This window comes from Sarcophilus harrisii, chromosome 3, assembly GCF_902635505.1.
Source record: "Sarcophilus harrisii chromosome 3, mSarHar1.11, whole genome shotgun sequence".
Classification (NCBI taxonomy): Eukaryota; Metazoa; Chordata; class Mammalia; order Dasyuromorphia; family Dasyuridae; genus Sarcophilus; species Sarcophilus harrisii.
In genome coordinates, this window is record NC_045428.1 from 327,444,113 (window position 1) to 327,468,179 (window position 24,067).

Genomic DNA, 24,067 nt, shown 5'->3' on the forward strand with positions numbered 1-24,067 from the left:
CATTGTTAAATTCCTATAGTTTTAAGCTGTGAATGTAGTGAATATTACATGCAATTTGTAAGCTCATCTGGGTTCTAATCCTAATACATACACACACACACACACACACACACACACTAGCTTGGTGTTCTTGGGTAAATCACTTAATCTTAGACTGTTTTTTTTTTTTTTTTTTTTTTTTTTTGTCTGTAGTTGGAGATGTTAGCAATTATTTCGTAGTGTTGTGGTAAAAATTAAATAAAAACTATTTAAAATCCTTTAAATATAGGTTGATATTATTAACAGCCACTGGACAGAACAGTTCCTGAAGAAACAACATCCTCTAACTTATGGAGTTCACAACAAATTGAAAAGCATCGTTATTATTGTTTTCAAAATAATTTTGCAGAAAAGATCAGTTAGCTGTTAACATAAAGAAAACTTTCTTAGATGCCAACATTTGGATAATCCATGGCTTACTTAACTTGACTCTTTCATTATTAACTCAGTTTTGTTCTTGAGCCCAAATTGAATTTTTAATAATGGCTTTTTATTTTTCAAAATACATGAAAAGATAGTTTTCAACATTCACCTTTGCAAAACCTTGTGTTCCATATTATTCTCCCCTCCCTTCCCAGCAAGTAATCAAATATAGGTTAAATATGTGCAATTCTTCTAAATATATTTCCACATCATTTCCACAGCTGCATAAGAAAAAAATCAATGATTTTTCTTGCATAAGATGATGAATATGAAAATAGCTGTGGGAGGTAATAGTCTATTTTCTAACTTGCAAAATTGTTTTTCTCAATGAAAATTCTGAGAGATTAGGGAATATGAAGTTTAAGGCAGAAGTGGAGAAATGAGATGTTCATAGACTTGCACTTGTCTTGTGATCTATTCAAATTTTTAATAAGATCCTTGTTACAATTTTGAGTTTCTTCAGAAAATATTCATCAGTTCTGGCATTAGTTATATACCTCTCAGCAAGTGATGTGCATCTGCAAAGAAAAAAGGGTATTAGGAACAAGAAGTGGGCATTTATATATCCTAGGGTGGTAAGTAATCACGCCTGTATTCTAGCTTTTTGAACTTAGTTTAATACTGTCAGAGGTCATTGGAATCTCTGTCATTGAGAATTGGTGAAGTAGGATAGTTAGGTGGTGCAGTGGATAGAGCATCAGTCCTGAAGTCAGGAGGACCTGAATTCAAATTTGGCCTCAGACACTGAATACTTCCTAGCTGTGTGACCTTGGGCAAGTCACTTAACCCCAATTGCCTCAGCAAAAAAAGCAAAAAAAAAAAAAGTTGGTGAAGTCAAAACATAGCGGGTGACAATATCTATTTTGTGCTTTTGATTTCTTCATAGTATTTAAAAGATTAGATTTCACTTTCTTTTGATCAAATATGTTTAGAGGATTTTGAAAAATAAAGTAACCAAGAGTTTTCCTGCTTCTGGCTTTGATTTTATCTCTTAATATTTATAATTAAATGTTTATATTTCATGGGCTATTCATCCTTTCATGAAAACTTACTGCCTTGAAACTTTATTGCACAGAAATATTTATTTAATAGACACTATTCTGTAGTGTTTTTTTTTTTAATGTAAAAGTTCCATGAAGAGATAAGAGCCAGATTACTATCACCATATTGCATATGGCAAAATTTGAGACTCAGAGGAAAAAGCTTCTATAAATATTTTATAACTTGATTTAAGAGTCTGGCTCAGTTGATGTTTAGTTTAATACTTTCTTTGAGCACAGGGACTCACAGCAGTTGGGCTGCTGGTAGGTGACTGGAAAATGTCATCCTTGTTTTGAAAATTAGGCACAGATATACTATGAATTCATTAGTTTATCTTTTGGCATTGAAAGTTAATGAGGTGTTAGAAGGTAGTTGTTTTTCGGCTCATTAATGAAATTTGAGGTAGCCATTAACAAAATTCTATTAGAAGATTTTATACAGATGTAGTATTTTGGTGAAAATAAATGGTGTCACCAAAGCAGAGTGGTATTAAGAAGTTGCAAAGGCCTCAACATTTTTTGACTACCTGAGGAAAATGTCTGGGGACTTTTCAAGAGCTAGGGTCACCATTATTGAAAGTAAAAGCCAGTACTTTTCTTCACTCTGGCCTTCTGTTTTTATTAACAGTGACTCATACTGTAGAGCTGAATGGCATTTAAAAAATCTAATTTAATCCTATATTTTATGGGTAAGGAAACTGAGACCCAGAGCAAGAAGTCACATGTCCAAAGTCACATGTGAATTTACTGGAGGAACTTGGAATAGACCTGATGCTTGCTGACTTCCAGACCAGAGTCTGCCCTACTGGATCTTTGTATACCATATTAAACATGGAGCTATTAGTGGGAAGGCTTAACGAAAAATGCATCAGATAAAATCCCTCTTTTGAATCATACATCAAGCTTGTCCTATCAATCTAGACATTTTTGAAGCATTCGTCCTTCATTTTATAGAGAAATGGGATTTTCGATGTTAAGGTAAGAAGGAATCTGAGGGAACGTCCAATCCAGTCTTCTCATTTTATAGAAACTGATCTCGGGGAGATTAAGCAATCTGCCCAGATTACAACCAATAAGTGACAGAGCTATCTTGAAGATAACAGAATTCAGTGTTTCAGAACAAGAATATAACTAGAATATGTGAAGGGTACCTAGGTCAATTGTTATTGTAAAAGTTCCTTTTTTTTTTTTTTTTTTAAACCAGATATGCTTCATTAGATATTGCGTATACTTTTGTACTTCACTTGTTTTTTCTAATACACTATCTTGAAGGAAAGTCAGTGGATGTGTTAACAATTTTAAAGTCAATAATTTTCATTTTCCAGTGTGTTTATCTCACACACACACACACACACACACACACTTTTTCTCATTAGATTATTTCCTAATTTATCCTGTTATCTTGATTATATCTTCTTTGTACATATTTTCTTATCCAAGTGCTCTTTTTTTCGTATCCCCAGCCCTAATTATAGTGACTGATATGTGGTTAGAGCTTTATAAATGTTTGTTGATCTGATACATATACAAAACAATTATTATAATCTTACATAAAATCATTGATATTTAAGATTGAACCATGTTAAAAAACAAATTTTTTTGTGGTCTTTATAAGTTTGTCTAAAGTTCTACTGTGTTGTCTGTTTCTCCCCGCTTCCAGTCTGTCTTTTTTTCATTCTTTGCCTCTCTTTTCTGTCTTTGTTTATCTCTCTCTCTGTCTCAGCCTATCTCAGTGTCTCATTTTAGATAATTATAACTAGTATGTTTAAAAATTGTGGTGCTTTTCATCTTACTTTTCATTATTTAAGTCCAAGTGCTGATAATAGTTGGGCTATAGCAAAGGGACAACTGTTACAGGGACTTTTTGTTGGCCTGTCAAGTTATATTTATAGATGAGTGCTTTCATTTTCTCCATTAGCAATTTTTAAGTTATGAGATTATTATACTAGTACATGGACATCCCTTGTGAAATTCCATGCAGAATAAAAATCCTCTCAAGCCAAGGGCTTTCAATTCCAGGATTATTTTGTTAGGTTTGAGAGGTGATTTGTGTGTATTTTGAATTTCCTAAAATCATTACTAAATCTAAATTTCACTTTGAGTAGGCTTTTTTTTTTTGGGGGGGGGGGGCAGTTTCTTATTGTTCTGTGTTACCAAAAAAAAAAATTTAACTGATGTGCTTTCAATAAGTGGCTAACTAAAAATTTATCTGAAGATATAATCATAATCATCACAGAAAGTGATCATCAGTAAAAGTTAATGCTAATAACTTAGGACCTATATTTAGCTTTTACATAGAAAAGATGTATCACATAATTTATTATGTTCTTAATACTATTAAATAAACTAAGTGATGTATGACTCCAGAACTACTAATGTTTTTTCTAATCCTTACTTAACTTTTCAGGTTTTTTTCTTTTCTTCTCTTAGTTCTCTTACAGTCAACTACTTTCTTCTTACAAACTTTGCTTTATTATGTTTTGTTGCTTAAACTTTTTTTATTTGTGTGCCATTTCCATTAGTATACATGTTATATCCATAAATAGACTGATATTAGGCTTTGCTTTTATTCTGTGACCCAGAACCTAGAGCATAGACATAATCATTTGTACCAACATAGAATTTTATAGGGACAAGAATAATCTTGGAGATTATTCAAAATTGTTCAATTGTTCAGTTATGTCCGATTTACATGACTCCATGATATCTCTCTCTTTCTTCAGTTGAAGAAACTGTTCCAGAGTGGGCAGAGCTAGCTAGTTAGATGCAGAGCTTGGAACTAGACCACAAGTTTCCTGGTTCCTCTATTAATTGTTCTTAGTATGTTACACACAGAAGCTGCCTGGCTTGTGACCAAGTGGAGTACTAGAATAGAGGTCTGGAAGATTAATCTCTTCACATTTACTGGCCATTTGACCCTAGTCAAAGCACTTAAACTCTCTATATAGATGACTATTTCTCAGCCACACATTTACTAAGTTATCAACATAGTACAATCTTTATTAATGGAGGGAGTTTTTTATATTAGTAAAATCGCAGATCCTTTGTATATAGCATTATGCTACCTCATTTCATACAATTAAAATTGAAGAGTTGGACTTGGTATTAAGATTTTTAAATAATACTCTGACATAACTCTCCTCAAAGAATAGAAGTGCCATAAACAGTAAGCAGTATAGCCTTTCACATGGAAAAACGCCATTGATAGAAACCTGATTTATTTCTTTATTCATATTTATGTCCTCAAAAAATGAGCAAATAGTAGATTACTATCTCTTTAATTAGGTGAATATAGTTAAGAGCTTGTGACTGTAATTGTTTCTGGGTAAATATGACTTATTTTAAAAAATGGGGTGATTTGTGATCTTTTTGTTTTGTTTTGGTTTTTCAACAAGAAATGCTATAAAGTTACAAATAAATGTTATAAGATATCTTCTTTTGTGTGTAGGTTCGAGACTCAGCAATAAACAGCTTAGTGGAAATTTACAGACATGTAGGAGAACGTGTGAGGGCAGATCTCAGTAAAAAAGGATTACCACAGTCTCGGTGAGTTTATACTCTTCTATTTTTAGTGCTTTCCCCCATACTTTTTCTTCCAGTTAACTTTTCTTCTTTTAGTATTTTTAGAAGTAAATTCAGGATAAAACCAGCAATTTTATCCCTTATCTACATAACTTCTCTTGCACCAGTTTGCTTCTATCCCACCCTAGTTGAAACCACTATTAGCTTTTGCTAGGATTACTGCAACAGCTTTCTGATGGGTCATCTGAACTTCCACCACACCATCTTACGGGCAGCAGCCTCCAGTGATATTCTTCCCTAATATGCATGTCCGACCATGTCATTCTCGTACTCGATAAACTTCAGTCAGTTCCCTATTTGCCCCTATTATCAAGTATAAACTTCTTGTTTTAAAGCCCATTACAACCTAGCTTTAGCCTACCTTTCCAACTCCTTACCCTCACCCCATGCTCCTTTTCCAAGTTCTTTGGCCAGTTGGTTGTCTTGTGGTTCCTTACACATGATAATTCACAGCTTGGCTAGGTTCTCATGCATGCCTTGGAATGTCTCCTTTCCTTACTTCCAACTCTTAAAATCCTTTGTTTCCTTCAAAATTCTGCTCGGATGCTGCCTTCTACTGAAGTCTTCTTTGATTACCTATAGTTGTTAATGCCCTCCTCTTTCTTAACAATTTAACTTGTTTTTATTTTATATATGCTTATTTATGTAGTTTATCTCAAAACAATATTACTTCCTAAAAGGCAAAGAACATTTCTTGCATTTTATCTCTTTATTCTCAGCCTCTAGCAAAGTGACTGGCACATTAATGCTTGTTAATTGTTTAAAATTATTGTTTAATTAATTCTTGGACATGTCTATCAACTGGGGTTTTCAGGAATCCTAGGAGAGAGAATTCAGTATCACTAATGCTGTGATAGTGCAAAAGCCTCTCTTTTTTGTATCCAATGTGCTTAGCTCAATTACCTACATAATAGGTAGTTAAATATTGATTCATTGACTTAATAGTGAAATTTCTATGTTTTTAGATCCTTCACAAAAATCTCTTGAATAAGGACATGGCAGTAATAAAAATAATGAATTTTATTTGATAAGTTAGTGATGTGATGGAAGTTATTCTATAGAATCTGAAGACATTTTGCTTTGCTCTGGCCTTTTCTGTGGGAATTTGGGGCAAAATGTGAAGGACTCTTAGAGCTAGGAAAGACTTCAAAGATCTTATTCAACTTCTGTACTTTATAACCTACACAACTAGACTATAGTTTAGTCTCAGAGGCTCAGTTATTATCCTAGTTAACACACAGCTAGCCAGGAATAAAACTGAGCAAAGAGTAATCGTGCTCTCATGATGAAGAGGTCACAACTTTCTTTCTTGTTGTTCTTCTGGGCCCAGCCCCTATGCTCTTTTTATTCTATCTGCCTTGTCAAAAATAATATGGCATTAGTAGAGAGAAACTTGGTCACATACTGAAGGCTGGAGATAGTGATTTTGAGGCCCAAAAGGTTAATTTATTCCAGGTCACACTAGATTCAAACCCATTTTTTCAGTTTCTTCTCTTTTTATCAAGATTAATCTATAGCTCTTTTTGTTTGTCGTTTTTCAAGCAGATATGCTAAAAAAGACTCTCCAATAAAAGACCATATGAGGATATATTTAGAAAGTTATATGTAGCCCAATTCCCTAAGTCCCAAGGACTTTTAAAAATGGTTTACTTAGAAAATAGTTTTCAGAGTTTATGATATTTCAAACAGAAATATAAGAAATTACATAGACATATCAGTAACTATGACATAATGCCCAAGTCTCTAGAAGTGGAGTATTATATTTGAGAAGTAGGGCCACTTTTTTTTTCACATTCCATTGACATTGGAATAGAGCTTTGTTATTCAGCCTTTTCATACAATAAATGAAGAAAAAGGGACCCAGAGAGATTAAGGGACTTGCCCAAGCTTACACAAAGAGTAGGTAGCCAAGCCAAGGATGACTAACTTGTATCCTCTACACTCCAAATCCACTTCCCTTGGAGAAGTGAGGTGCACTTTCTTTGAAAGCCTTCAAGCCAGCAGAAGAACCTGTTTGTTTTTCCTTCTTGTTATTAGTGAGGTTTCCCAGTGCTTTAGACTGGCAGCTTACTTTTTACTTCATTGGGTATGAGCCTAAATGGCTCCTCATGTTTCATATTGCTTTAGAAGTTAAGTTTCTGTTATATTTGGCTGTGAGTGGCCAACTTGAATATTTGAATATTCTGGAATTCTGATGCATCATATTAGAATTTTTTGTTGTTGTGTGAGCACAGTAGATTTTTCAGTTTAGTTTTCACATTTCCCTGACTTTATTTGGGCCTGCTGGATAATGAGGGATGAGACAACAAAGTGAGTTTGAAGGTAGGGAAGGATGCTTTTGGTGGCTCCTCAAAGAAGAAAGTTTCCAATTTGGAATTATTTGAGAGAAGCTTTATTTTTCCTTCTTCATTGGTATCCACTTAGTGTTTTCTTTTCATCTTTCTCTTCATCTTTTATAATAATTAGTAAGCAACTACTTTTACTTCATTTTATTATATTTCTCAATTTATTTGTTTTGCAGTATTTTTTCTGTAGAGTTCACAATAATATATTGGAGAATACTGTTCTTCTGTAAAATCATTTTGAAACAGCGAAAAGAACAAGTCTTAATTTTAGGTTTGAATTAACACATATTTTTAGAACACTTTTTAGGACTTTGTATGGTTTCTTAACTATTTTCTATCTTTCTCTATGGGAAAAATAACAGTTTTCCAGAATTGTGTGAGAGAAAAAAATCAACAGTATAAAAAAAACAGGGTATATAAGAACTAAAAATCTATGGAAATATCAGTCTGCCCTAAGGGTAGAGGCTATATATATTTATTTTTAGCTGCAAAAATTCTTCATGAAAGAACAGATCTAATTCACATTTCTAAGGTGAGCATTGAAGGAACTATGCAATATTTTGTCTATACTAATGTTTGATTCTGATAATTTAATTCTGGGAGAGAAGTTGAATGGTTATTTTGCAACATTTAATCTTCAGTGAAATAATGACCATATATCATTCTGTTGCATTTATAGAGAATTTCCACTGGAAGATATATATATATATATATATATATGTAATATTTTTTTTTTCCCCTGTATTAAGGAGCCTGACATCTTCCTTTATTTGGGACTTTTGAAGATAGAATTTTGTAACTGAGGTGGGAAGGAAAATACTAAATTGTACAGTGGGGGACATGACATTTAGCAACTTCTGACTAGAAAATCAAAAATCTCAATATTGTCAAGCACTTGTTGAAACTTAATTGTCTATGTCATTCTTGCAGTACTCATACCTTACTGCCTCATAATGTTTTTTGCATGTATTTGGTTTGTCTCCTCTATCTCCCTTTCCCACTCCTACCTGACAGTGCTCATATTGATTCTACAACTGAATTACAATTACAACACTGAATCTCAAAGGTTTAAAAATGCATCTAAAATGACATTGCTGGAGAAAAGTGTTAGTTGTCTCAGACTGTTTTCACAATTCTTTTGGTGAACTATCTTAAATTATGTCATATGCAGTTAGGGACTTGGTTAAATATTTGCTAGAAACAATAAAAATGCTTTATAATGTAATGTCATATAATTGTATTTCATATATATCTATCCAATTTTTTGACTGTTCTTATTAAGTTAGAAAGGTTTAGTTTGACCTTTGTGTGAAGAGTGCTCATTATTAGCAGGACAAGATGGGAAGGCCCTGGATTTGAGTGCTGGTCTCCTACGTACCTCTCAGGATGACCTTGGGAAAATTATATTGACCCTCTGGGGGCCTCAGTTTTCTCCTCTTTCAAATGAAGGGACTTAAATTGTTCTGTGATTCTATCATCACAATCCATTTTCTGTTATTGCTCTTTGACCATTTATTCATTGGTTTAACAGTCATTTATTAAGTGCCTGTTACAATTCTATGTGTTTGTGGATACGAAGACAAAGAGTTCCTTCTTAGATCATCTGAGAGGAAACAGACCATAAAGATAAGTCAAAACAAAATAAATACAAAGTAATTTGAGTGAGAAGTCTTTAATAACTGGAAGTGGAGTATCTTGGTAATTTTCAGTTTGTTCTGTTTAATTTTAATTAAGTACATCTTGTCATGAAAGTAAGGCATTATTCTAGATATGGTTGAAGTACATTGTTATGGCAAGGAGAACACAGTATAAGAAAATCCAAGAGAATATATACTTTATTGTTGCTTTTTATGACAAATATTTTTATAGAGATCTTTGCTGTTTACTATTAAAGCTACAATAGGATTCAATTAGATTGATAATTCAATCAATTATTACCAATCAGTAATGTTGGTAATAATATTAGTGAAATGCAAGGACAGATAGTAATAGTCTCATTTTACAAATGGGTGAATTTAACTTTAAAGAACTTGTGACTCACCCCTAGATCAATCAGCTTTGCTTTAGAGGAGTTGAAGTGAAGGATCTAAGTATTTTGGCTTTCATTAGAATATCAGGATCTCTAGCTCCTGATCCTTCACAAGAATGAGTTGAGTTTAGCCTAATAAGTGAGATTAAGTTGAGAGATAATTTACCAAAATCTTTATCTGGGTTGAGGTCTCCCACATGAAATATGAGTGGTTCAACATGTGAACTTAAGGTTAACAACAAGTGAATTAGAACAGTTTGTACTGTGGGTATTTATTAAATAGAATTTTTGATATAGATGAATTGTTCAAAAAATATCTGAGGGCAGAGTTAGTTTGTGATATACTATTCAGAGTATATTACTTTTGTTTCTAGTCCAATGTTATGTTAAAATGTGTTACAATACCAGAAAGTGGAACTAAACTGCTCTAACAGTTTGTGGCTTAGTTTGTTCTGTTTAATTTTAATTAAGTACATCTTGTCATGAAAGTAAGGCATTATTCTAGATATGGTTGAAGTACACTGTTATGACAAGGAGAACACATTATAAGAAAATCTCAGTTAAAAGTGATGGCCATGTTGGACACCAGCAGTGTGCATACTATGATTTTGGTTTTAAATTGGAAGAAGTTTGTGAGAAAGTTGTAGCTAATTTGTTCAAATTTATGGAAAGAATATCTTTAGTTGATAATTAACTTTTTTCAATACTTTAGTTTTAAATTCTTTGACCAACCATTTCCATTTAAGTGATGTAAACAAAACATCTTAGGAGCAGCTAAGTGGTACAGTGGATAGAGGACTGGGCTTGGAATCAGGAAGACTCAAATTTCTTAGTTCAAATCCAACCCCAAACACTTACTAGCTGTGTGACCTGGGCATGTTAGTTAATCCTTTTTGCCAAGTTCTTCATCTGCAATTTGAAGAAGGGAATGCAAACCATCCCCATATCTTTGCCAAGAAAACCCCAGAATGGAATTACAAAGAGTTGTATATAACTGAAATGATTCAACAACACCACAAAGCACTTTGCTAGACATTTTGGGAAGTAGAAAGATTATTAAAATATGGTCCCTACCCTCATAGTTTATGATTTAGTAGGGCATAAGATACCTAAACAATTATACAGTAATTATATCCCTTTATCTTCCACTTTCGATTTCCATCCCTACACAAGGAAATCCAGAGACCTACCTCTATTTCAACCCTTCCCAAAGATCATGAGCGAGGCTCCATCAACCCTGAATGGGACTTTACTGTTTGTCCCTATCCTATCCAGACTCACAGTAGTTGCTGGGAGTGGAGCTTTCCAATTAGATGTGAGCTCCTTTAGAATAGGGGTAGTCTCCATTTTCTCTTTGTATTTCCTTCACTTAGTATAATCACTCCAGAAATGGTTTCTCATTCATTTTATAATTTCAATCAAATGCCATATATTAAGTTTAAAGCATCATGGAGATAATATCTATAGAAAGGTATGTTATACTATATTTGGTCCACATAAAGTGAGGTAAATTAGACCGGGGGAGATAAGCCAACCTGTTCTGGAGAAGGTCACATTTGAGATTAGTTTTGAATAACTGGCAAGGTATCAACAGGTAGAGGTTAAAGCCAGGACATTATTGTAAAATAAAATGTCCTGAATGAAGGCATAGGTTATAGGATAAGGGGAACATAGATCTGTAGCTGAAAGGGACCTAAGAAAACATTTAGTCTTCCCCTTTAATTTCACACATAGGGAAATTGAGGCTCATATGTAATAAGTAGTAGAACTAGGATTTGGATCCAGGCAGGTCCTCTATAAGAAAACACTTAGTTTGGTTGGAGTATAAGGCATAAATATAAGGCATAAAGGGAATGATTAGAGTTAAAGCCAACAACACAGATTTTTATCAGAAGCTTAATCTTCTGATAGTAGAAGGTCTGTAAGTTCCACCTTTCATCCCAGTTTTGTTAGCACAATAATATATCCACATGCCATGAGATTCTAGTTTATTTTTAAGGTTGCTACCAATCTTCATGAAAGAGACAGTAGCTGTGCATATCATAGCAACTTTGATCCTCAATAATAGCCATCTTGTAGCATTTTACTGTAGCATAGATCAGTTAACTAGCATGGTTAAATGTAGTTTAATGTTTCAAGGGTAATTATCACACAGGTGTTCTTTGAAAAACCAGTTAACTTTTTGGTGTTTTTGGAGAAAAAGCTTCAGATAATCCAAAATTATAGATAGTCATTAAAACATTTGTTTGGTTTCAGACAGCAGTGAGATCCCTCCTTTCTCTCCCCCCTCCCCGAGAAGGTAAGCAATCAACTATAGGTTGTACATGTACAGTTATATAAAACATTTCCATATTAGTCATTTTGTACAAAAAGACTTGAATAAAAGAAAAAAAAAGTGAAAAATAGCATGCTCCCATCTGTATTCATTCAATATCATTTCTTTTTCTGAGGTTCATTAGTACTTCACCATTAGTATTTTGGGATTGTCTTGGATCTTTGTATTGCTGAGAATAGCCAAGTCATTCACAGTTATTTATCAAACAGTATTATTATTATTGTATACAACATTTTGGTTCTGTTTACTTCACTAAGCATTAATTTGTGTAAGTCTTTCTAGGCTTTCCTGAAATCATCCTGAAATGTCTTTTCTTACAGCACTATAATATTTATTACTTTATTTAATACTTTATTACTGTAAAACTCTAAACACACTGCATTATACATGTGCAAATGGCACCAAATATTAAGGTTTTCAAAGAGAATAAAATCACTACCTTTCACCAGTTGATTGTAGGAGAATATGTGCAGCTTGAGCTAGGACATCATCTTACTTCTCCAAAGAGTATTGTTATCATAATGTCTCTGGGCTGAAATGAAAGCTTAGGACCACCCAGTTGTAGTTTTCTCTGCGCAGTCATTCAAACAGCGCATTCAAGGGATTAATTTAATAAAAAAGAAGCACGATTTAAAAAATATATATATATGAAGTTGGAAGACTGAGTTTTGTGTAAAGCAATGATTTCCAAAGGTGCTATAGATATTAACACAATTCAAGTATACTACCTTTTTGCATCTGGAAGGAAGCTTCAAGTTATTGTGCTCTTGGGTATGTGAAGGAGAAAAACTCCCTCTTGGTTCCTATAATGACTACATTTTTGAAGAGGACTGATGACTTCCCAGATGATGACTTAACTTGAGTGTGAATTGGATTTAGGTAAGACAGAGTTGCACAGAGTCATCAGTGTCTTTCTCTTTTCCCGAGTCAGTCTAAGTCCAAAAGCAATACAAAAGTCAAAATGATTAGTGATGGCCCAGGCTGCGGTGGATGACCTGGCATTTCTTTGCCTGACCAAGTTCTAAGAGTTCCACAGCACTTGCTTCAGCCCCTTCATGGCTGTTAGGACAAATTGTTCTTAGCTACCTATTCTATCAGGGAAAATTCTTCATGTGCCTACGTGACAGATTTGAGGCCTGTCGATTATTTTTAATCTCATTTAACCTATCTGCTTTGATGGTTTACTGAGGTGTGGCTGATGTGCATGCTATACTTCTTGAAGTAACAGGTGAGAATTAAGTAAAAATGGACACCAAAGATGGATGAGCAGCCCTGCAAAGGGCTTGGTAAGTCTTCACACCAGAAGTGTTAAGTCTTTGAAAGGGAGTATTTTTGGCAGCTAATTGTTCTGGATTATTATTATACTACTCTTTTTCAATTTTGTTGGCACTCAAACCTGTTTGTTTTGAGAGATAAGGTTCTGGCAGACTAGGAGGGAAAAAAAGATTAATGGATCATTAGTGAAAAACATTTTGGAATTAGTGGTATACATCTAAGAAATCAAACTTACATATCATTAATAGAATCAATGAATTTTATAGTGGAGGGAACCACCAGTAGAAGTCTTATAATCCCTTATTCTTCCTCTTTTGTATTGCTTTCTTGGTTCTTTTTGTTTCTGATTGTTTTCTCAGTCTCCTTTCATGGTTCATCTTCCTTCTCCCCCACATAGGAAGAAGTGTACCTCAGGGTTTTGTTCTGTCATTTCCACTTTTTTTCCTGCATTCTTTTCTTTGATGATTTTACTTGTTTCCATGGATTCATTTATGCAGATAGTTCTTAAATCTATTTGTGTGGTCCTGATCTTTCTCCTGCTTGTCCACTCCACATCTCCAAAAGCCTCTTGACTATCTCCAGCTGACTCTTTCATCAATACCTCAAGCTTAAATTTGTAATCTCCTCTAAACTTATGCTTGCCCCAAATTTCCCTATTTCTGCACATAGTACCACTGTTTCCTTGTCACTGAGATTTGTGACTTTAGTATTTTGTTATCCTTGATTTCTCTGTTAACCTTGGGTTAGTTAACACTTTCTTTCCAAAAACCTTATCATAGTTAACCAAAAAAAAATCTATAGATCTAGAGTTGGAAGCAAACTCAGAATCCTTCTGTTCCATACCCTTTATTTTACAGATGAGGAAACTGAGGCTCAGGAAAGCCAAGTAAATTGTCCAAGCACACTCAGGTAGTAAGTAGCAGAGATAGGAATTGAAGACAGGTCCATACTTTAAAACCAGGTGACTGCTTTGCTGAGCTGCTGTTTATACGTTACTTGATCTCTCTCCATCTTCTCTCATCCCTCTACCCCAAATATAAGCTCCTTAACAGCCAGCTTTTTGTTTTTGTTCTTTGTGTATCTCCAGGTCTGTTACACATAGTAGAGGTTTATTAATAAATATTTTTAGAATTTAATGATAAAAATTAAATGTCTTTTTTTTACCCAGAGCTATAGATAATCAACTAATAGAGATGGCTTTAGATGTAGGCAATATGATTCTCAAGTTCAATATTCTTTTTTCATATTTAATAAGTAACTATTGAACACTTACTCTGTATGAAGTACTGGAATATGTTGAAATATAGAAATGAAGTCCAATATGGGCCCTACCTTTAAAGTTCTTCCAGCAGAAGTAGGGAGAAAAGAAACGAAGGTTAGTGGCTGTTGTAGGACAGAACATGGAAAAGGATAAAATTTTGAAAATGTTAAATTAGGTGATCACAGTGGATATCAAATAAAATACATGAGTGCTTTGGGTGGTCATTGAATATGAGTGCTTTGTTTTTAAGTCTCAAGTATAGCCCATATTTCAGTTCATTAGGGTTTTTTGTTTGTTTGTTTTACTTTGTTAAGTTGCTTCTTATTATGGTTCTTCCTTTGAGGTACAAATTTTTCTCTCCTTTCTTTCACATTCAGTTGTTGAGCTCCTAAAGTGTAATGCTTTGCCTAACAGATGAGATTTTTATTTTTAAAAAACTAAGGTGAAAATAAATATTAGAAGGATTTTTTTTCTAATTGAATTTAGTAGGTTATATGAGTTGTTTCTATTAGAATTTGTAAATATTATTCAGACAGAACATCCTTTGTAATATAATGTTAGCACATTTGAAAACCATTATCACTTTTGGTTGACATGTGTCCTCAGTATAGAAGTCAAGTCATTCAAGGAAGTATTTCTTTTTAAAATGGTATACCTCACACATTTTGTTTATGCTAGTTTGTGGCTGCATGTTTAGTATTTTCACCATTGTTTATTGATGCTTCATTTCTGTTTTGACATAAGTGAGTATAAACGATCCCACTTTTTTTTTTTTTATCTTAATTTTAAACAGGTTAAATGTAATTTTTACAAAATTTGATGAAGTCCAAAGATCTGGTAACATGATACAGTCTGCAAATGGTGAGTAGAAAAGATAATGTGATTAAGGCCTTATCAGTATGATATTTGATGTAACTGCAATAGATAAGTCATATTTTAACAGTTTGAGAGAATTTAAAACTTAAGGTTCTTTCAGATCCTATTTGTGAATAGTAATTACATGCCAATTTTCAACCTTTGTTATATGATGACTATTTGAACCGAGAGGTTGTTTGTTACTAGTAAATGTGCATATCATTGTAATGGCATTTAATTTGAGTGATTTTGTGTCCTTTTCATTAATTTAAACATTAAATCTGTTAAAGACTTAAGCTGGTTGTGAAACTGCAGATGCTATCTTACCAGGAAAAAGAACTTATTGAAAATGTCATAATGGTAGCAAAAAGTCTTTTGAATTGTGATGAACCTTCAAAAAAGAAAATGAATGCAGGAATCTAGACTTGAGCCATTGCAGAAGATTGTTAGTACCAAGCTTCTGGATAAATAATCCCCAAAGTAGCTCAGTGAATCAGTCATTAAGCATTTATGAAGTTCCTACTGTCTGTCAAGCACCTTGCTTAAGCACTGAGGAGACAGACACAAAACAGTCCCTATTATCAAGTAACACTCTAGTGAGAGAAGATTACAACAAACAGCTATTTAGTAAATAAGCTATAGTTGGGATAAAGGGGAAATCATCACAAAGGGCATTCATTAGCATTAAGGGTGTTTGGGGAATAGCTTCTCATAAATAAGTAGCATGTTCTTGTCAGAGCAGAATGACAATACTTCACATTTATTTGACAAGAAATAGGTATTAACAAAGGTCTTCTTAGCCTCACTTTATAGATGGAGAAACTGAAATTTATGAGATTAAATGACTTGTTTGAGGTCAGTCACAGCTAAGAAGTAATGTAATTGATTTTTTAAAAAACTGATTTGCTGGAACTGGGCCCAGTTCTTTCACTGTTATATTGAAGTGCTGCTTATAGATATGATGGACCATTGAGGGCCTCTAAAAACTGAAACAAACAAGATTTAATTGCTTATCCAGGACCAGTAAGTAAGGTTCTGAGATCATATTTAAACTCAGATCTTTCTGACTTCAAACCAAGCACTCTATCCACTGCAACATTGAGCTATTAGATTGATATAGTGGGAAACAAACTGGTGACACCAAATAATCTGATGTTCTAATATGTCTTTTGACTTTGTGGTGCAGATTGCTTTCACATAGGCTGAATGTAAAATTACTCCTTTCTTCATAAAGATAATGAGAAACTTTATGAGAAAAATTCTAACAAAAAATAAGTTATAGAAATGGAGGTATACTGTGTTTAATAAACTAGGTTGACTAAAGATATGGCTAATTTAACATGGAGGATTGAAGTCAGGGGTGTTAAAATTTAGGGTTAGAACACTCAAGGAAATCAGTTCCATTTAAGCATTTACTGATGCCCATTTTGTGTTACTAACAGCCATTGGCAATGATATTTGGAGATTTTTAAGGAAACTAATGATATTGTAAGAATAGAAGTCAAATTTGAATCACATAGTTATTGTGCACTCTCTGAATTGGGTCCAGAGACAAAGTCCCTTTCTTCCATTCCCCCAACATTTACCATAATACTCAAATTGAATACTAGCTTTATTTGCTTTTGGTTTTTATTTTTTTGATACATAGCATTATGTATTATCTGTTAGTTTATTTACCCTCTACCTTGTAGAGATTGTTATTATATATGTTTTATAAAGTAAAGAAATTCAGGCACTGATACCATGTCATAAAGTGCATGATTGTTAAGAGTTTAACTTGGAATCAAGACCCCCTTGCTTCTTACTCTTATGGTCTTTTTGTTATAAAGTTTGTGTTTTCACTTGTGCATATACATTTTGTATCTAAAACAACTGCTACAACATGCTTATGTTCTTTCACACCTCTCTGTAGAATTTTCCTTTGCTTCTTGGAATCTGTCATTGTTGGGGAAGAAAGTATAAAGCAAGACAGTTAAAATTTTAACAAAATAAAACCTTTTCTGACTCTTTAAACTGGAATTGCTGTTTTATAATAGAAGTTCACTTTAATGCTATGTTAGGGTAGAAGGACAAGGCACATGATGTTGATTTTATATTTTTTTGACTTGATCTACATTCTCCATTCCTAACACTTTTAGCATGTCATTTATGGAGAACATAATTCACGCTGTACCATTGTGAGATCTTTGGTATAGCAAGTGCCTTATACAAAGCACTTTAGTTTAAATTCCCAGCTTATAAGGGAACTAAGAAGAAAGCAAAGGGAGAAGAGGAAGAGAAAGAAAGAGAGGAGGAGGAGGAACATTTATTTAATACTTTAAAGGTTGCAAAGTATATTATATATTTTATCATTTAAGCAGGATTTAAATTGAAAGCCTGCTAGCTTCTGTCTAGTATTCTGCCCAATGTACCATGCTACCTTTCAGATGGCCAAACAGGCCCTGCATTAGAGTTGGATGTGGTTGGGGAAGTAGATTCAGGGAGAGATCATGAAAAGAGAAGAATGTCTCTTACCAGTATTGTTTATTTTTATAAATATTAAAAGGTATTGGGGAATAGGTGGAAAGTGGGGAGCTCCTGATATTTCCTTGAAGACCTAAAATTTGATCTCATGGCAGTGCTTCAAATGTATGGCCAGGAATTATTGCCATCTCATTTGTTCTTTAAACATGAGCTTATGTTAAAACAAGTTAAATGAAGAAAAACTGAAGAGTTTTCTTTCATCCAAAATGTATTCTTATAAAAATTTCAGAAGTATTAATTTAATTTTTTTATTATAGCTTTTTATTTACAAGATATATGCATGGGTAATTTTTCAGTATTGACAATAGCAAAACCCTTTATTCCAATTTTTCCTCTCCTTTCTCCCACCCCCTCCCCCAGATGGCAGGTTGACCAATACATGTTAAATATGTTAAAGTATAAGTTAAATATAATATATATATATATATATATATATATAATATATATATAATATATATATATATACATACATGTCCATACAGTTATCTTGCTGTACAAAAAGAATCAGACTTTGAGATAGTGTACAATTAGCCTGGCAGGCAGACAAAAATAGAGGGATTGGGAATTTTATGTAGTGGTTTATACTCATCTCCCAGAGTTTTTTCCCTGAGTGTAGCTGGTTCAATTCATTACTGCTCTGTTGGAACTGATTTGATTCATCTATTGTTAAGAAACCCGTCCATCAGAATTATCATCATATGTTTTATTGAAGCATATAATGATCTCCTGGTCCTCCTTTCCCAGCAAGTAAGTTCATTAAGTCTCCAGGCCTTTCTGAAATCATCCTCTGGTCATTTCTTACAGAAAATAATATTCCATAACATTCATATACCACAATTTATTCAGCCATTCTCCAATTGATGGGCATCCCTCATTTCCAGTTTCTCCCTACAAAGAGGCTGCCACGCACATGTGGGTCCCTTTCCCTTCTTGAAGATTTCTTTGGGATATAAGCCCAGTAGTAACACTGCTGTATCAAAGGGTATGCACAATTTGATAAGAAGTATTTTAAAAACAGTTGGAAAAAAAAAAAAAAGAAAAAAAAACAGTTGGAAGCACTTAGGGATGTGATCGCCACTTAGGGATGTGATTTTTAGTATTTGTCCATACTTGTTTGACAGAAAGTAAACAGTGACAAATATACCCAATATCCTTTTCTAATAAAATAATTGACCTTGTGTATAAGATGGATGGGGGAGGGGGAACCAGTTAAGAGAAAACCACCTTAGTTTAGAAAGAAATAGAAAGAACTGGAGGAGGCAGCATGGATATATTGCAAACATAAATCATAATATTCATTTGGTAATCTTGTACTTTACTTGAGAATTTGTTAGAAGATTTACACATCTACTTTCAGTGTTCAGCACTTAAGACAATAGTTGATGGGAATTTGGGGGGAGGAGTGCAAAGGATTAATTGATAAGGTGAAATAAAGAAAATCGAGAGATTGAAAGAAAAGATACTTTGATGAAGATGAAGCTAGGCAAGTACCTATAGCAGTGAAATTTTGTCAACTTGCCATCATGATTATCTTACCTCATCAGTCACTGGGTTTGAATGACCTTTGAAGTTAAACGAAATCAGAAGGAGAGCTCAAATTTATGTACTTCCTCAAAAGTTTATGAAGTGCTTCATATACAGCCCACCTCTATCTAATGCCTGTAGAGCGATTTTGATAATTTTATTTTTAATTTTATTTCTTTTCATTATTATTTATAATTTTATAATTATTTTATAGATGAGGAAATGGGCTAATGGAAATTTAAATAACTGGATTTATCATTCCAACAAGCATTTTTTTGGCACTTTGTGTCTAGAACTCTGCTAAACTGGGAAGTCAAACACAAAACTCTACAGGAGTGTACATTCTGTTAGAGGAGACAGATGATTCATTATTAAGTGGTGGAGCCAATCAGGACTTCAGCTTAGATCTTTTCAGTGCTTTTCTGTGTGATGTCCATCACTCCATGGTGAATGTGACACATTTGTTAAGATCCTTCATCCTCCCTCACTCATTTGTCTTTTATGCAGGATCACCCTTTGCAGTAGAAGTGCCCTTTGGGGTTAAAAGTACAGCTTGATACAGTTTGCAGTACATCTGTATTTATATTGTGTTTGTTTCCTTCTCATTTAAGTAACTTGGATTGTACAAATTGGAATGCAGGAGATAAAACTGAGAAGTTGACAGAAAAAGAGAAGGGAAGCAACTGAAGAATAGAATGTTGATTTGATTTCTTTTTTCCTTCTTTCTCCAAAATACTAGAAAGGTGAGAAAAGTGAGTAGAGACTAGGGAAGGTTGTTTTTTGTTTTTTGTTTAAGAACATAGAATACGACAGCCTGGATTTGAAATCAGAGCATCTCAGTAGGATTCTGACTCTGATATTTTAATCTCTGTGTGATTTCAAGAAAATTGCTTAGCTTCTCTGAGTCTTAGACAGAGGGGAGGTAGTGCTGAATGGTTACATTGAGTATTGTTTGTGATTTCTTGGATTAATCCAACAAAAAAAGGAATTTCTTTTTCCCCCCCGCTGATCTATAATTATAGACTAAGGAAGTAGCAGATCAATGACAGTGTGGAAAAAGGATAGTTCAATCCAGCAATGCACAGACCTGAATTCTGGTTTGTGATCATTCCATCTTTAGAGCTGTCAGTTTTCTCATATATTATGTTAAGTGAGAAAGTTGTATTCTGTAAGCTACTTTATAGTTCTAAACTCCCTCCCCTCTCCACCCAATCCTGACTTTACTGTTCTTTTAGGAGCATGAGCTCTGTGCACTCTCCCTAATTGAAAATCTTATAAATAGGCAAGTCCAGGAGATCAGAACATTATAGATGCTAAGTTAGTAATTATTAGATATCTAGCTCTAGCTATATACTTAGAAACTTCCTGAGGCTACTTAACATTCATTGCTTCACCCCTCCCCCCATTAACAGTGACCCCAGAAATTAGTTTTTGCATAAAGAGTTTATTAAAACTTGATGAATGGCCTTTTGAGATATTGTAGACTTGCCTGCTTATAAATTATTTGTGGGACTTGCATTCTCTTTTGTACTATTAATTCATGCAGATATCCTATGTTAGTGTGTGGAACAGGATTAAGATGGGAATACCAATTTACATGGGTAGGGAAGCAGAACAATAATCTAAAAATGTTGCCCATGTTCATTACTTGATGACCCATGTAACATGGGCAACATTTTTAGATTATTGTTCTGCTTCGCTACCCTCCCCCCGAATTCAGCAATTACTTATTTTTAGTGCAGGTTTAAAATCTCCCAATCATTTTTATCTTTTCCTCTCTGCTATCCTTGATATCTGACAAGTTACCAAGACTTATGGAAGAAATTACCTTGGCAGCATGGAAAAAGCCCAGGATATGAAGCCAGAGAATCTGGCTGGATTCTGCTCTGATACTTTTATGATCTGTATGACTTTGGGCAAGATGCTTACCCTCTCTGAGTCTTAGTTCCCTTATCTTTAAAATAAAAGGATTTGGGGGGGAGGGCGGTACTTAGTTGGTGCAAATGGATGGAGCACTAGCCCTGAAGTCAGGAAAACCTAACTTCAAATCTCACCTCAGATACTTAGTACTTCCTGGCTTTAATCCCCTCTATTAAACTGGGTGATGTTTGGACACAAGAGTTACTTCAACCAATTCCCAGATAACCCCCTTCTTCATGAGATAAATTTCTTGAAAATCACTAGTCAGAATTGCTTAATAGCATAATCACATTTGATCTGTAAAGTTCTTGCTGTGCTTTACTCCTGTAGGGTGTGCACTTCAGTCTCTCTACCAGCACTGTGTCTACCCAGAGTTCTTCCCTTCTAGTATTGTCCCTGCTTGTTGTTATTGTGCTTGTCATCGTCCAAAGCCGACTTGGAGGTTTTGAGGTAGATTGAATGATGATAATGATGACAGTAATCGTGATGATGGTAATAGCTAACATTTGTGTAGAAATTGCTAGGTGCCAGCTACTGAGCTAAACCATTTATAATTATCTCATCTGATTCTAATATTAACCCTGTTGTGATCTCATTGTTAAAGCACTTGCCTAGGGGTATCCAGCTAGTTAAGTATCTTGAGGTCAGATTTGAACTTGGATCTTCTAGATTTCAGGCCCAATGTTCTGTTCACTACAATGCCTAGCTCCCTTAAGAGGAAGAATCCACAGCATTGAGAACTTGGGGGAAAAAAAAGGTTTGGGAGTTAAGGTTTTAGCTTTTAGAAAGGCTGAATTTGAAATACTTGCTTGACATAGAGGGAGGAATGTCTAATGGGCATTTGGATTCAGAAATTCAAAACTCAGGAGAAAGCTGGGGAACTAATGAAAAAAAATTTTTTTTCTAGTTTTAAGTGGGGAATTGATAGAAGTGCTTGAGTTTGATAAAGTTTAAGTGACAAGAAAGGAAGAAAATGCCATAGGAGAGAGAGAATTAGCTAAAAGAGCCAGAAAAGTTCATATTTACTGAAGACTGAGGAAGATTCTTAAGTTAAATAATATGTAGTAGCAATGGTATTAGTTGATGGTTTTTTTTTTTCTTCATACCAGTTTAGACAGCTTTTAGAATTGGGAGTCAAAGAAAGAACTGGTTTAAGTTCTCCTAAAAGGTTAGAGAGACTGGACCATAGGCCATGTGGTCCCTATTGCTATTTTTCTAGAACTGATTTTTTTAAAATATAAAGGCACATAGGAGATCATTTCAGATTTTGGGTAGGTTATGATGCCTTTTTAGAGTGTAACCTGATTTTTTGAAAGTACTGCTTTACAAAATCTTGGTGGTGAGTTGGAAATCACAAGTATAGCTAGAATTTACAAAATGTCTTAAAGTTTAGAAAACAATCAAATTTTTTGTCCCACTTGATCCCATCAAGAACTTTGAGAGGGTATGAGCTTTTATTGTTGTTCATATTTTACAGGTAAGAAAACTTGGGTTTTACTTCATTCATTTGCCCAAGGTCACATGATTAGATGAAATAGAATTTGAACCCAGGTCTTTCTAACTTCACATTCAGCTTTTTATTGACTATAGTACCTAGATGCTTTCACAAATATATTTTAGTAAGGGTTTTGTTTTACATCATTGACTTATTGATTGAAACTTAGCTTGAATGGTTTAATTAATTTATTAGCTGCTTCTCTTTGACTAGAGTGGAGTGAAAGTGGAGTTTTGAAGCAGTTTCTTTGGCTGGGTTAGTATGGTGAGATTTATAGAAATGTTATTCAAATCCATAAAATAATACAAGACTGGGAATTTTACTTGTGAAAACTCAGCAACCAGTTTTGAACACTAGCAATGATAGCTTTATGTTTTGAAAGCAGAATTCATATATCTATAGACATTCCATACAAGAAAAGACTAGACCTTTTGCTAAGGATACCTCAAAGGGAGAATTCCTAGAAAAGAACAGTGAATACAATTTAATTTTGTGGAGGAAAAAACCTAATTTCTGCCATTCATAATAGCAAGGAACCATGAGCTAACTGGATTATTTAAAATAGTTATGAGTAACTACTATGTAATTGAACTTTACATGTATTTAGCCTTCTGTTTAAAAAATTAGAGAACATGAATATCCTTTTTTGCTGTCTATTTCTTCTAATCTCCCCAATTGTTTGTTAGATATGTTATTTCTTTCATAGTTGCTGTGACCATAAAATGTTAATGTAATTTTAGTGTTTATTTTCAGTCTTCAAATCTCATTTTGAGTCTTTGTTTCTACACCATTACTCAGTCTTGGTTGTCATTTGTATTACATGAGAAGTGCAAAGGACACCATCTGTCACTTTAAGTCTGAGTAGATTTATTATATATGTTCTGAGATAAATGGCCCCACACTTTTGTTTTTGAACTGTGAAATTGTATTCCTATATGTAATTTTTTATGTTAGTAGTTCAACCCTTGTTGGAAATTGGCTACCAAAATGACAAAAATGCTCATAAGATATGTTAATCTCTTAATATACCAAACTTTTAACTTCATAGCATAAATCTCTTGCTTGGATTCATATAACTCTTGAGTGCTGTACCGTATAGCTATGCATGTTCATATTCATACATGTATACATACATGTGCAAACACACACACTTACATGTGTATTTGCATGTGTGGATATACATGTAGACTATTTGGTTTTTGTTTGAAAGATAAATTTGATATACTTACTGTTTACTTGGGCCAGGACATAACATTTCTCTTTCAAAGTGTTTCATTGAAAGCATGTAATAGTTTTTACCTTGAAGTTTAGGAGAGACCCTTGAATAAATCACTGTGGTTCTCTCTGAATTTCAGAATTTAGAATTGGACTTGGCCAAACCTCTCTTCTTTCTAATTATTTGCTTTGAATGTGCTTTTTAC

At 33.8% G+C, this 24,067-nt stretch overlaps 1 protein-coding gene across 47 annotated transcripts in view; it reads left to right on the forward strand.

Annotated features, from left to right (window-relative positions):
• CLASP1 (cytoplasmic linker associated protein 1) overlaps positions 1–24,067 on the forward strand; it is a 319,850-nt gene that overhangs the window by 110,285 nt on the left and 185,498 nt on the right. For all 47 annotated transcript variants that reach the window (XM_031959887.1, XM_031959906.1, XM_031959896.1 and 44 more), the window contains exons 7-8: positions 4,951–5,048; positions 15,123–15,190. In XM_031959887.1, coding sequence (XP_031815747.1) covers positions 4,951–5,048; positions 15,123–15,190 — 166 coding nt within the window. The remainder of the gene's footprint in view (positions 1–4,950; positions 5,049–15,122; positions 15,191–24,067) is intronic.